This window comes from Myotis myotis, unplaced genomic scaffold (assembly GCF_014108235.1).
Source record: "Myotis myotis isolate mMyoMyo1 unplaced genomic scaffold, mMyoMyo1.p scaffold_m19_p_9, whole genome shotgun sequence".
NCBI lineage: Eukaryota > Metazoa > Chordata > Mammalia > Chiroptera > Vespertilionidae > Myotis > Myotis myotis.
In genome coordinates, this window is record NW_023416401.1 from 81563555 (window position 1) to 81578215 (window position 14661).

General features: G+C 43.4%; 1 protein-coding gene and 1 pseudogene across 1 annotated transcript; one reads left to right on the top strand and one right to left on the bottom strand.

The window, feature by feature from the left end:
• The first annotated feature begins 2342 nt into the window (after positions 1-2342).
• Positions 2343-4143, top strand: LOC118663791 (annotated as a pseudogene).
• Positions 4144-8244: 4101 nt separating this feature from the next.
• On the bottom strand, positions 8245-12197 carry LOC118663530 (N-acetylneuraminic acid phosphatase). The gene is made up of 2 exons (XM_036323243.1): positions 12048-12197; positions 8245-9012 (listed from the first exon to the last, which is right to left on the bottom strand). Exons 1-2 carry the CDS (start codon positions 12132-12134, stop codon positions 8356-8358), a joined length of 744 nt encoding a protein of 247 aa, XP_036179136.1. The 5' UTR covers positions 12135-12197; the 3' UTR covers positions 8245-8355.
• Positions 12198-14661: the final 2464 nt, after the last annotated feature.

Genomic DNA, 14661 nt, shown 5'->3' on the forward strand with positions numbered 1-14661 from the left:
GTAGTTAAGCCTTGATTGTTATTGGCAATACCGGGGGTGATTTGACCTCCAGGCTAACTGGCTATGAGAGTCCGCTGTGTCTGCAGTGGGAGAGCTTCTGTGCTGGATCTCTAGGGAGGTGCTAATCTAGCGTTTGCCTGAGGCTATCCGGCAAATGGCTCTGTGCAGGGCTTGGGCGGGGTGGGTCCCTGGGGATCTACAGGGCGGGCCGGAGCGAGCAGTTATGGCTGCTCTCAGTTCCGTCCCTAGGGGCTCTGCCTCACAGAGTCCCAGCAACCGCTGCAAACCTTGGAGAGAAAGCTGCCTTCGAGTTCCGACCGAAGCCAGAGAGTCCCGCTTCTCCCGTTTGAGTCTGGGTCCCTAGAGACTCACCCGGATCTGGAGCTCAGAGTCTGAAACTCCCTCCCGATTGAAAACAACAACCACGCCCTCTGCCTCCAGCCCGCTCCGCGTGCACTCCGCACCTTAGTATTTCACTTCAGCACTGCGCCCCCTCTGAGTCTGGGTATGATATTCTCTTTCTTCCTAGTTGTAGAATTTCCACTCAGCCAGCCTTCCTGTGGTTCTGGATGATGTCCGCTCTGTCTTTTAGTTGTTTTTTGAAGTGGTTGTTCAAGGCAGCAATCTCCAGCGTTAACCTATGCCGCCATCTTGGTTTCTCCACCTTCAATTTTAAATGATAGCCTGATAGTCTTGCTGGATACAGTAGTCTTGGTTTCAGATCCTTGATTTTCTTCATTACTCTGAATATTTCATGCCATTCCCTTCTGGCTTGTAGTCTTTCTGTTAAAAAATCAGCTGAGCCCTAGCTGGTTTGGCTCAGTGGATAGAGTGTCTGCTTGCAGACTAAAGGGTCCCGGATTCGATTCCAGTCAAGGGCACATGCCCAGGTGGCGAACTCTATCCCCAGCAGTGGGTGTGCAGGAGGCAGCCAATCAATGATTCTCTCTCATCATTGATGTTTCTATCTCTCCCTCTCCCTTCCTCTCTGAAATCAATAAAAATAATTTTAAAAAGAATATTTTAAATAAATAATAATAAAATAAATCAGCTGACACCCTTATGGGAATACCCTTGTAGGTAACTAACTATCTCTCTCTTGCTGCCTTCTCTCTTTGTCTTTAATTTTTAGCATTTTAATTATGATGTGTCTTGATGTGGGCCTCTTTAGGTTCATCTTAGGGGACTCTGTGTGCTTCCAGAACTTGTGTTACTTTTTCATTCACCAGGTTAGGGAAGTTTTCTGTCATTATTTCTTTAAACATGTTCTCTATCCTTGCTCACTTTATCATCCTTCTGGTATTCCTACAATGCAGATGTTATGTTTCATGTTGTCCCAAAGTTCCCTTAAACTGTCCTCCTGCTTTTTAATTATTTTTTTGTTTTTTGGTGCTCATATTGAGTGATTTTTTTTCTACCCTGTCTTCTACCCTGATTTTTTGTACCCTGATTTTTTGTCTGGAAAATCTATCCAGTGATGTCAGTGGAGTGTTAAAGTCCTCTACTATGCCCATGTTGCTGCTGATCTCTTTCACTGATTCAATTATCTGCTTCCTCTGATCTACTGTCTATTCCTTGCTGTGCATTCCTTCTTTCAGCTATGTCATTCTTCATTTCTGACTGGTTGTTTTTCATGGTTTTGACGTCTTTTTTATGCTGTTGAGCAACCTTATAATCATTACTATGAACTCTGTATCTGACTAATTGCTTATCTCCATTACATTTAGCTCATCTTCTGGAGAATTCTCTTGTTCTTTCATTTAGAGCATGTTTCTTTGTCTCCCCATCTTGGCTGTCTCTTTGTGCTTGTTTCTATTTATTAGGTATATCTGCTATGACTCCCAGTCTTGGCGGGCTGGTCTTCTGTAGTAGGTGTCGTGTGGGACCCCGTGGTGCTGTCTCCTTGATCTCCTGAGCTGTGTGCTCTAGGAATGTTCCTTGTGTGGGTTATGTAAGCCTTCCTCTTGTAATTGGGTTTTAATCGCTGTTGTCGCATTTGTGGGCGGCTCAACCCTCAGGCGGCTGACTGTGAGGCTTCCTGCTGAACATGTCCTCCAAACTGTGCTGGTGCTGGTTCCACAGCAGCGGTGATTCAGAGGTCACATGGAGGCCCTGGGAGTTTCCTGCTTGAGTAAGTGTGTTTCTGTTGTTGTTGTTATTATTTATTTTGTGAGTATGAGTAAAGGTGTATCCATTTTATCATTTCAAAAAACCAACATTTGATTTCATTCATCTTTTGTATTTTTTTAGACTTTGTTTTGTTTATTTTATTTTTTTTTAATTTATTGCTTAAAGTATTACAAAGGGTTGTTTATTATTTTTAAATATATTTTTATTCCTCATTGAATGTGGGGGCAGTTGTTCTGATTGGTCTGTAAAGCCATGTGTAGATACAAGCAACCATGTCTAAAGGACTTGCAGTTGGCATTGATCTTGGCACTACCTACTCTTGTGTGGATGTCTTCCAGTATAGAAAAGTGGAAATTACCAACAATCGTGGAAACCAAATCACCCCCAAGTTATGTTGTCTATACTGATACCAAACAATTGATCAGTGATGTTGCAAAGAATCAAGTAGCAATGAATCCTACCAACACAGCTTTTGATGCTAAGTGCTATTGTTCAATCTGATATGAAGCATTGGCCTTTCATGGTGGTGAATGATGATGCTGGCAGGCCCAATGTCCAAGTAGAATACAAGGGAGAGACAAAAAGTTTCTATCCAGAAGAGGTGTCATCTATGGTTTTGACAAAGATGAAGGAAATTGCAGAAGCCTACCTTGGGAAGACTGTTAGCAATGCTGTTGTCACAGTACCTGCTTACTTCAGTGATTCTCAGCGTCTGGCTACCAAAGATGCTGGAACTATTGCTGGTCTCAATGTATTTAGAACCCTCAGTGAGCCAACTGCCACTGCTAATGCTTACAGCTTAGACAAAAAGATTGGAGCTGAAAGAAACATGCTGATCTTTGACTTGGGAGGTGGCACTTTTGATGTGTGAATTATCGTAATTGAAGATGGAATCTCTGAAGTAAAATCTATAACTGGGGACACCCACTTAGGTGGAGAAGACTTTGACAACCAAATGAACTTCTGCAGAGTTCATTTCATTGCAGAGTACAAATGCAAGCATAAGAAGGATATCAGTGAGAACAAGAGGGCTGTCCATTGCCTTCATACTGCTTGTGAACGTGCTAAGTGTACTCTCTCTTCCAGCACCCAGGCCAGTATTGAGATTGATTCTATGAAGGAATCAACTTCTATACCTCTATCACCCATGCTTGATTTGAAGAATTAAATGCTGACCTTTTCCTGGCATCCTGGACCCTGTAGAGAAAGCCCTTTGAGATGCCAAACTTGACAAGTCCCAGATCCATGATATTGTCCTGGAGGGTGGTTCTATCCATATCCCCAAGATTCAGAAACTCTGACAGGACTTCTTCAGTGGAAAGGAGTTGAATAAGAGCATCAACCCTGATGAGGCTGTTGCTTATGGTGCAGCTGTCCAGTTAGCCATTCCCTCTGGAGACAAGTCCAAAAATGCCCAAAATTTGCTGCTGTTGGATGTCACTCCTCTTTCCCTTGGCATTGGATGTCACTCCTCTTTCCCTTGGCATTGAGATGGCTGGTGGAGGCATGACTGTCCTCATCAAGTGCAATACTACCATTCCTGCCAAGCAGACACAGACCTTCACCACCTACTCCAACAATCAGCCTCGTGTGCTCATTCAGGTTTATGAAGGTGAGTGTGCCATGACCCAGGATAACAACCTGCTTGGCAAGTTTGAACTCACAGGGATACCTCCTGCACCTCATGGTGTTCCTCAGATTGAAGTCCCTTTTGATATTGATGCCAATGGCATCCTCAATGTCTCTGTTGTGGATAAGAGTATAGGAAAAGAGAACAAGATTACCATCACTAACGACAAGGGTTGTCTGAGCAAGGAAGACATTGAGCACATGGTCCTGGAAGCTAAGTTCAAAGCTAAAGAGGAGAAGCAGTGGGACCAGGTGTCTTCCAAGAAGTCACTTGAATCCTATGCATTCAACATGAAAGCAACTGTTAACGTTGAAACACTGCCCTAGCCGGTTTGGCTCAGTGGATAGAGCGTCGGCCTGTGGACTAAAGGGTCCCAGGTTCGATTCCCGACAAGAGCACATGCCCAAGTTGCAGGCTAGATCTCCCCCGCCCCCAGTAGAGGGCATGCAGGAGAGGCAGCTAATCAATGATTCTCTCTCATCACTGATGTTTCTATTTCTCTATCTCTCTCCCTTCCTCTCTGAAATCAATAAAAATATTAAAAAAAAAAACTTTAAAAAAAAGATGAAAAACTTCAAGGCAAGATCAATCAGGACAAACAAGAGTCTCGACAAGTGCAATGAAATCATCATTGGCTTGATAAGAACCAGACTGCGGAAAAGGAAGAATTTGAACATCAGCAGAAGGAGTTGGAAAAAAATCTGCAACCTCATCATTATCGAGTTGTACCAGGGTGCAGGAGGCATGCCAGGAGGAATGCCTGGGGGCTTTCCTGGTGGAAGAGCACCTCCATCTGGTGGTGTCTCCTCTGGGCCCACCATTGAAGAGGTTGATTAAGCCAACTTTGAGCATAGGTTTAGCATTTTCCCACACAAAATAGTGAAGGATGCAAATTTGTAACAAATTCCATGGCAATTTTAAAAGTTGAGCTGCTGCATAGTAAATAACTGGGCATTCTTGATACTTAATATGGACTATGTGCACAGGGAAAGTAAATAATGCACTTTACAACACTGAATTGTTAAGTGGAAAACGCGACGCCTTAAAACTAATTAAAATTGGCACCATAAAAAAGAAATAAAATGTATTTTTATTGATTATGTATCTGACCAGAAATTGAATCATGACCTCCTGGTTCATAGGTGGACACTCAACCACTGAGCCACGCTGGCCAGGCTCAAGATTTCTTAATATCTTCTGTAATATTCCACTCAGAAGGCAGAAAGCCACAAAGTCCTTCTCTAAGGATGGGCATAATTGGAAAATAATATTGCATTCCTTCACTGTATAGGATACAAACTATGAAGACAAGGAAACTCAATTATTTCCATTTCTATCCCCAGATCACTTTTGTTGAAGAACTGCTCACTTAACATTCTAGAAGCTATCTTGTTGAGATCTGCCACTGTGATCTATGAGTGATGAACCTTTTTTCCAGTTAGTGTTATGGTTATGACACTGCCTTCATCTGTGGGATAGCTAAAAGGTCAAACCCTCAGTATCTATTAGAGAAATTGTGCACATAATTATTTTTCTGTCAAGATCCCCCACTTTTTTTTTTCTGAACCCTGAAAAAGATAATGATCATATATATTATTAGCTACAACTGTGCCAGGCCCCATTTTAAGTGCTTCTCTTGTTTTATTTTTTTCCAACAACTTATATGCACTATCATTAAAACTCACTTTTCAGGCAAGAAACCGGCAGATTAAATGCATCTAAGACCACACTGGCAGTTAAAGGGCAGAAACTCAGGATTTGAATATATTCTGGCTCCTGAGAATACATGATTCACAGTAACTGCCCTCTGAAATAGTTCCAGTATTACCATACTAGACCCCCACCCAATTTTCTGAAAGCCAATAGTGACCCATTTATTATTCTCATAGCACCCAGTTTTATTAGTATGTGCAGAATGACATATATCCATGTCCTATTGCACAATTGCCACAAAAACTGTTAGGTGACATGTTCACTCCTAATGGAGTTGTGCTAGAACTACCTACTAACTGTTATCTAGAAGTTACTAGAGTAATCACATCTCCACAAACTTTAAAACTACACTCCCTCCTAAGCCTCAGTTAATACTAATAATCTACTTACTATGAGACCAGTGTTTCTGATCTTTTCCCTTCCAAGACCTAGCAATTATCATTTTATGTGTTTCAGGCATGAAATAGCTCTGCCCCTAATTGATATAAGAACAACACCAATCAGGCACTGTTAAGTTTTTAAATAGCTAAAATATAATTTCGGTCAGTCACATGGGCACCATACCTGGAACTACACATAAACATACTCTGTTCACAAATGTTCAGTTGTATTTATTTAAAAGACTTTTTATTTCTACTTCACCTGAGGATGTTTTTATTGATTTTGGAGAGAGAAGGAAGAGGAGAGGGAGAGGGAGATAGGAGAGAAGGAGAGAGAGAGAGAGAGAGAGAGAGAGAGAGAGAGAGAGAGAGAGAGAGAGAGAAAAGTGACGGGTTGCCTCCTGTATGTACCCAGACCAAGGATGGAACCCACAACCTGGGTATGAGTCCTGACCAGTAATTAAATCCACGACTTTTCGTAAGGGATGATGCTCCAAGCAACCAAGCCACACTGTCCACGGCAACTAATGTTCAGCTTTATAGCAACAGCATCCTGGGATAGTCAATTGCACAGCCCCATTTTTAAAAATCAAGAGAAGTAGCCCAGCTGGCGTGGCTCAGTGGTTGAGCGTCGATCATAAACCAGAAGGTCAAGGTTAGATTCCCAGTCAGGGCATATGCCCGGGTTGCAGGCTCAGTCGCCACTGTGAGGCATGCAGGAAGTAGCTGATCAATGACTCTCTCATCACTGATGTTTCTATCTTTCTCTCCCTCTCTGCAATCAATAAAAATATAGTTTTAAAAAAAATCAAGAGAGGTAAACCCAACAGGGCTTTTGCACATTGGCAGACAATCCTGTTCTTGATAGTAGACAGGAAATAATTGGTCACAAGTTCATGGACAGGCATATTTTAGAATCTAAGTAATCCTAACAGAGTCTAATATCTTACATTAGTAGTTTTTTTATACAAGTTCAAAAAAAAAACTACCAAAAAACAACCCACGTCATTATTTCTTATTTCCTTAATCATTTTACTCTAAGTTGGTGAAATAATGAGACTATCTAGAGAAATTTTTCTAGTTGCAAGATGCTTTGCAATGGAGTCATTAATTAGTAAGCTCAAAATGAACCCTGAATTGGATACAGAAATTTGTGAACCATATCTTCTAAAATTTGAAAAACAGGAGACTTAAGAGGATGGTAACACCAAGAAGAGCGAGTCAAATATTAAAGTTGCACCCTGAAATGATTCCTAGAAAAACCTAATTTTCTATTAGTTTTTGTCATATGCATGAAACTATTCATAGTAGAGAACAGATGGAGGTGGGGTGAGGGTGCCGGGTGAGGCTGTGTCAAGACAGTTCCCTTCTGATGTATCCACAAAAGGAAAATGACTTTTATGAATTGCACTTATCTTCAGTCTAGTTCCCTCAACTCCATTGTGTGTTTGGGAAAAGATAGTAAAAACACTTCCATAAGCAGTAAAGACTAATAGGAAACGACAAGCTCACTCTGGAAAGATGTGATAATAGAAAAGGAGTACCACAATGCTGAGTTTTACAGCTATTTTTATTGATTTCAGAGAGGAAGGCAGAGGGAGAGAGAGAGATATCAATGATGAGCACCACTGATCAGCTGCCTCTTACATGCCTCCCACTGGGGATTAAGCCAGCAACCCATGTGTGCCCCGACCAGGAATCAAACCGTGACTTCCTGATTCATGCTGAACCACTGAGCCACGCCAGTCGGGCTGAACAGCTTTTTCTATTGGAGGAATCTATTTGTCATATTTATAGCAAAGGAAAATTGGAGGCCCCTCAGAAAAGGTAATGCAGAAAAATCAGATTAATAAAAGAAAGTATACATTTAAGTAGGCAAAAAAATGGCATATATATTTTCAAAAATATACAAAATACCCTCATATGAAATGCCTTGGTCTGCATGTGACCTAGTACTTATTTCATATTAACCAGATCCAGTTGTTCTATTACATATGTTTTAGAATATCTATTTTTTTTTTAAGTTCTAAAGTTTCTTTATATATACATTGATTTCAGAGAGGAAGGGAGAGGGAGAGAAAGATATAAATCTCAATGATCAGAGAGAATCATTGATTGGCTGCCTCCCGCATGCCCCCTACTGGGGATTGAGCCCACAAACCAGGCATGTGCCCTTGACCAGAATCAAACCCAGGATCCTTTAGTCTGCAGGCCGACGCTCTATCCACTAGCTAGGGCTAGGGCTAGAATGTCTATTTTTAACAAATATTTATTTTTAAGTCAGTACATAAAACCTGTATTTGTATACCCATATATAAGTTATCCTGCTTGGTATCTCCTTGGATCCCAGATGCTAAACGATTAATAAAACAAATTTTTAAAAACCTCAAGTCACAGATTAACAAATAATATATTTATTCAGGTTTTCTCAATCACACTACTAAAATTAACTTGTACTAATTTATTCTAGGTTTCCAGATAGACCATGCCTTTTTATTTCCTTTAAACTGACATACTGACATTGCAGTCTATACTTTGTAAGAGAGCAGGTAACTCTAGCACAGAAGAAAGTATATAATGTGGCATGGGCGATGACTTCAGCGGCATTATTCCATTTTTATTTATCCAGACTGTTGCTCTCAGCCCTGCATTGAGGCCTCCTTGTATATCGGTTTCCAGTGTGTCACCAACCATTACACAGTCCCCAGGCTGTACTCCAAGGAGATCACAGCAGTAATAAAATATGGAAGGTGCCGGTTTCTCTTCTTTCTGTTCTCCACCTACGACGATGGCGTCAAAATAGGACTGACAGGCACAAGCCTCAATCTTCTCCCTCTGGGTCTGTCTATCTCCATTTGTTAATAAAAGGAGGCAGACATCCTTTCGAAGTTCAGTGAGCATGGCTTTGACATCTTCTGCTAGTGTCATATGCTGTAAACGTGTGGATTTCCACAGAAAATAACATTCTTCAGCCAACTCCCTATTGGCTGCACCACCCTTCGTTTCCTGAATTGCTTCCTCCCAGTGTGAAGTCCTTTGATCTGTAATGCATATATTGGAAGAACGAAAACATTCCTTGCTGAGTTTAACTTGAACTTTGTCACAAATTATTTCAGCCTCTTCTTTGTAATGGTATTTTGATTGTAAGAGCTTTATTACCTAAGTAAAGGAAAACAGCTCCATTAACACACTTTATGTCTTTAATAGTTATGCCAGGAGAAGATGTGATCCTATAAACCCAGAGCAAAAAGATTCTAGCTCCACTCCTCTTTTCCGCCCAATAATATTTATTATTATTATTTTATAGGATATTATTATTTTTAGAGGATATGCTCTTCATTGATTTTTAGAGAGAGGAAGGAAGAGAGGGAGGGAGAATCATTCATCGGCCACCCCCTGCATGCATCCTGACTGGGGATCAAACCCACAACCCAGGCATGTGCCCCAGCTGGGAACCAAACCCACAACCCCACCACGGTGCACGGGATGACACTCTAGCCTACTGAGCCACCTGGCCAGGTTCCACTCCAATAGAGCAGTTGTCTGGTAGATCTGTTATCACACCATTTCCATTGGGAATCGGTCTTATTTTTAAAGAACGTCAGAGTAAAGATCTCCCAACCTCTCTAGACAGCTCATTTATATATAATTTTTTTAAACCAATTTCTATTCTATAAACATTCTTTATATACAACTAATAAAAATCCTTCTTTTAGCAGTTTAAGTCCACCACATTTCATTATGGTCATAAACACATGAACTTGTGCTTATAATTAGTAAAATATTTTAAATTTCTAACTATTATTTAGACTCCAGAAATAACACTAGTTCACCTCACCTTTTCTTTAAAAAAAAAAAAATATTTTTATCAATTACAGAGAGGAAGGGAGAGGGAGAAAGGAAAAAAACATCAATGATGAGAGAACCATTGGTTGGCTGCCTCCTGCAACCCTGGCAAGTGCCCTGACTGGGAATCAAACCTTGATCTTCTGGTTCATAGGTTGATGCTCAACCACTAAGCCACACCTGCCGGGTTAATTCTGTACTTTTAAAAATGTGTATGTAGCTCTAATGGAATCAAGCATGTTCTGTGATTTCAGCAGTTAACGATCCAGTGCTTCTTCCAAACGTGGGTTTCCAGATTTTAAAAACTCCAAATAGTTTTGAGTCACTCTCTTTACTACCCTGGTTCTGATTCCCTCTTCAGAATTAAGCACACCTCCTCATGTCTCCACAGCTCTTTATCTTGGCTTTTATTACATTCGGTTCTTATTCATTTGGCCTGTCTTCTAACATTTACTAAGACCCTAATGTGGCAAGCATTATGCCCAGTGCTTACATACATTATCTCTACCTTTCTAACTCTCAGAGTTCCTTTGCTGAGATGAGGATGGAAGTTCAGGATTGTTATGTAACTTGCATGAGCTTCCAAAGTCCATATGCTTGCCTTTACACTATTGAATTAGGCACTTGGAGACCGGGTCTCTTGTCTTCATGACATTATCTGGGGGAAATTAGGAATGCAACCTCCACAAATACTGGATTGAGTGCTATGACAATCTTATGAACGTGGACTGTGGAAATAAAAAGGAGCAAGCCATTCCACAGGACTAGATAAGGCTTATCAGAGGAAGTAATAGTTAAAGCAGTTACCAAGCCCCTAAAGTGGGAATGGGAAGACAATAAAAATCATTCTAAAGAGAAGGAACAAAGACACAGAGCTTGGAATTTTGTAAACTGGGAAAGGCAAGAAGCTTAGTTCAGCCAAAATGAAAGTCATGTGAGGGAGGATGCTAAGAGATGAGACTAGAGCAGCCGTGGGCAAACTACGGCCCGCGGGCAGGATCCAGCCCGTTTGAAATGAATAAAACTAAAAAAAAATAAAAGACCGTACCCTTTTATGTAATGATGTTTACTTTGAATTTATATTAGTTCACACAAACACTCCATCCACGCTTTTGTTCCGGCCCTCCGGTCCAGTTTAAGAACCCATTGTGGCCCTCGAGTCAAAAAGTTTGCCCACCCCTGGACTAGAGGCTGCTTGGAATCAGTCTGTAAAGGGCCATGAGTCCCAGGCTATACGAGATGCTACCCAAATCACCTTGGCACACACTATTCCCATATACTATATCGATGGCTTCACACTGTAAGTACTTGGAGTTCTCTGCCTAGGCCCTAGGGCTTTATTTGGCCTCAGGGGCACCCGTACACATAGGCTGAGGCCAAAGTGTTGCCTGGGAGCAGGCCTCAACCAATGAGGGACAGATTGGTGAATCAATATCACAGCCTTCTTGCTCCTTGGGAGGAACATAAAGTCTGTTCTGCATACTATCTCAAGAATTCCCCAATTATTCGCAACAGGAACCTGCTCATTTATGTAAACTGTATTCAATTCCTTCACTTCCCTTACTCCACCACTCCCTGGGATCACAGGAGAAAACTTTCGGCAGTGAAAATTCTCTAGAATCGATTAAGTCCAGGCTCACAGCTGATAGTTGTGTAACTCCCTAGATCTCCTCAAAGATCCTCTGAAACCGGGCTGGCTGACTTAGCTCAGGGTTGAGCATCGACCTATGAACCAGGAGGTCACGACTGGATTCCCGGTCAGGACACGGGCCTGGGTCGCCGGCTCGATCCCGAGTGTGGGGCATGCAGGAGGCAGCGATCAATGATTCTCATCATTGACGTTTCTATCTCTCTCTCTCCCTTCTTCTGAAATCACAATAAAAATATATTAAATAAGAAAGCCTGGTGACAAGTCTTCCTACGTTTTAGTTCAACTCTGCCATCGTGGCAGCTTTAATGACATCTTTCTGGGTCCCAAAGCGCTGGAACGAATTTCAAGAATCCAGCTTGTCCTGACTGGTTTGGCTCAGTGGATAGAGCGTTGGCCTGTGGACTCAAGGGTCCCAGGTTCGATTCCGGTCACAGGCACCAAAAAAAAAAAAAAAAAGAACCCAGCTTGCCGGAGCCTGAGAGTAGACAGGCAGGTAACCCAGGCCGCCAGGCTTGAGGGCAGGCAGCCTCCCGGCCGACCCACCCTTTCCCGCGGCTCCCGCACCGGAGTCTCAAAGTAGCAGAGGCCAGAGTTCCGGGTCCCCTGCGGGATCCCGCACTCCGGGCGCCGGGTAAGCGGAGGAAGAAGACGCGAAGGGAAGTGAACCGGAGGAGGGCTGCGGGTACCGGGGCATTACCTCCAACATGGCTTTCCTACTGGCCCCCGCCGTGTCGATGAGCGTGTTGTCCAGGTCAAAGAAAACGGCGCGCACGCTCAGCCCCATCCCAACAGCTGCTGGAGTACACGATGCTCCAACGCTGGCTTCGGCCGCGCATGCGCAAGGCAGGTCACCGGGCCAGGAACCCCTGGGCGGAGCTTATGGGTCACCTGACCCTCCCTGCCCCGCCCCCTTCCCAACGCCAGCGAGAGGCGGAGGAGCGCGAGATCCGGTGGCGCTTCGGGACCCAGGTCTCCGGGCTGCGCCGGGGGCGGGTAATTGCGTCACCGCAGGCGTGGTTACCTGATCCGCTGGTACCTAATCTCTTTTTCCTCTTGCTGTCCCGGGGCGGGGCTGGGGAGGGCTTGGTGGTGGTGGGATCGTGACGTCTGGCGCTCAGGAAGGAGACGGAGAAGCTGGCTTTTCGGGATAGGCGGGCAGGCGGCAGGGGGGCCGGAAGCGTCACTGGGCCTTTGCCTTAGGTTAGGGTACCTGTGTGTCTACCACACTAAGTCTGCGACGATGGCCGTGGTGGGTCACCGTGAGTAACGGAGCGTAAGGAATGTCCAAACCTGCCCTCGCTCGGATAGAGCGTCGGCCCGCCCACTAAGGGCCCCTTGGAGTCCGGTCCAGGGCTCGTGTCCGGGTGCGGGCTCGATCCCCAGTAGGGGGCGGGCAGGAGGCAGCCGATCAATGGTTCTCGCCCTTGATGTTTCTCTTTCCCTCTCCCTTCCTCTCTGCAGTAAATAAAAATACATTTTTTTGAAAAAATATCCAAACCTAGAGAGAACTGAGTTTATTTGAGCCAAATTGATCATTGTGGGCGAGCAAAATCTCCATGGCTCAAGAAAATGTTCTGGAGAATGGCAGTTTTACAGCTTACTTTATACATTAGAATAAAAGGGGGAGAGGCAAGGATGGTTACATGAAATCCATTAGTGGTAGAGCAAGGGGATAGGAGGCAGCAAAGCAGGGAAAACTGTGGGATTTGGGTAAAAAACAAACTGGAGAGACACATACTACTTTTACATTGGTGGGTACTGTTAGGGTCCCCAAGGAGGAATGCCCAAGGCCAAAAGTGGGGAGGGATTATACATTTATTCGGTCATCTGGATACCAGATGGGCGGAGCCCCACAATGGCAGCAGCACCCAGGGACGGGGAGTCAGAGATTTTAAAGGACCCTAAGCAGGCTTTGTCCGTGGGGAGTTCTCTGAGTGGGTCCGGATCCTGGGCAAGTGTGGAGTGGAAAGATAGGGGTCTTAGCAAATGGAATGTGGTCTAAGTGGAAAGGAATATCAGTTGCAAAATGACCTAAAGGTCAGTTTCCTAGGGGAGAGGGTATCGTTTCTATTATTTGATCAAATCTAAGATTCCAGCCTTTTCGTTTTATGGACTAGGGATGGAGGCCATTTCTTCCATAGTTACTTCCTGCTGAGGGAAAGGGGGTCGTCAAGATCATAAGGGGATAGCCCTAACCGGCTTGGCTCGGTGGATAGAGCAGCGGTCTGCAGACTGAAGTGTCCCAGGTTCGATTCCGGTCAAGGGCACGCACCTTGGTTGCAGGCACGTCCCCAGTAGGGAGTGTGCAGGAGGCAGCTGAATTGATGTTTCTCTCTCATCGGTTTCTCACTCGCTACCCCTCTCCCTTCCTCTCTGTAAAAAATCAATAAAATATATATTTTTAAATAAATTAAATAAATAAAAGTACTAAGTGGCCCCAGTCAGGTTGGCTCAGTGGAAAGAGCGTCTGCCCATGGACTGTCAGCCTGATTCCAGTCAAGGGCAGTACCTCAGTGGCAAGTTCGATCCCCGGCCAGGGTCAGGGCAAGTGCAGGAGGCAACCTGCCAATGTGTGTCTCTCACATCAATGTGTCTCTGTCACATAGATCTTTCTCTCTCTGTCTCTCCCCCTCCCTTCTTCTCTCTCTAAAAATCAGAGAAAAATACCCTTGCGTGAGGGTTAACAACAACAGAAAAGTACTATGGTGATGTAGAAATGCAAAAAGAGAAAAGGAAAAAATGGGGTTTGAGAGGAGCTTGAAAGAATCAAGTGACTCATCTTGGGTTTCCTATAGACTATTCACTTAATTTACAGCCATTGTTTACCTTTATAATATACCCTAGAAGTTTATCACCACTTATTTTAGAACTAGTAAACCTCCACCGTAAAATTTGCATATATGTAAATGACACTAGATAAAAAAATGATATTCGAGTAAATTCAAGCTGAAAAAGGAGTAACTTAAAATTTTCTTCCACTTATATGTTCTGAAAATGAGACTGCTATTTAGAGAATGAGCTGGAAATTTTTATTCAAAGAGTGAAACTAGCCACCATCAGTGTAATGGGAGTTGCTTTTACCTGAGGTGTGTGTTACAAGGTTCACAGGTATCTCTCTCTCTCCCAATTTTTTTTTTGGGAGGCAACCAAAATTTTTGGTGGCCTTGTTTCGACAAGGCTTATTTATAATGTTGTTTAAAAAGTAGAAGAAAAGGGCAAAGGAGAGCTTCCCCCTACTCCCTCTCACCAACTTGCCACCCAATGCTTCTTCCCACCTACAAGGGTTCAGCGGCTCAGCAGCAACTCCTAGC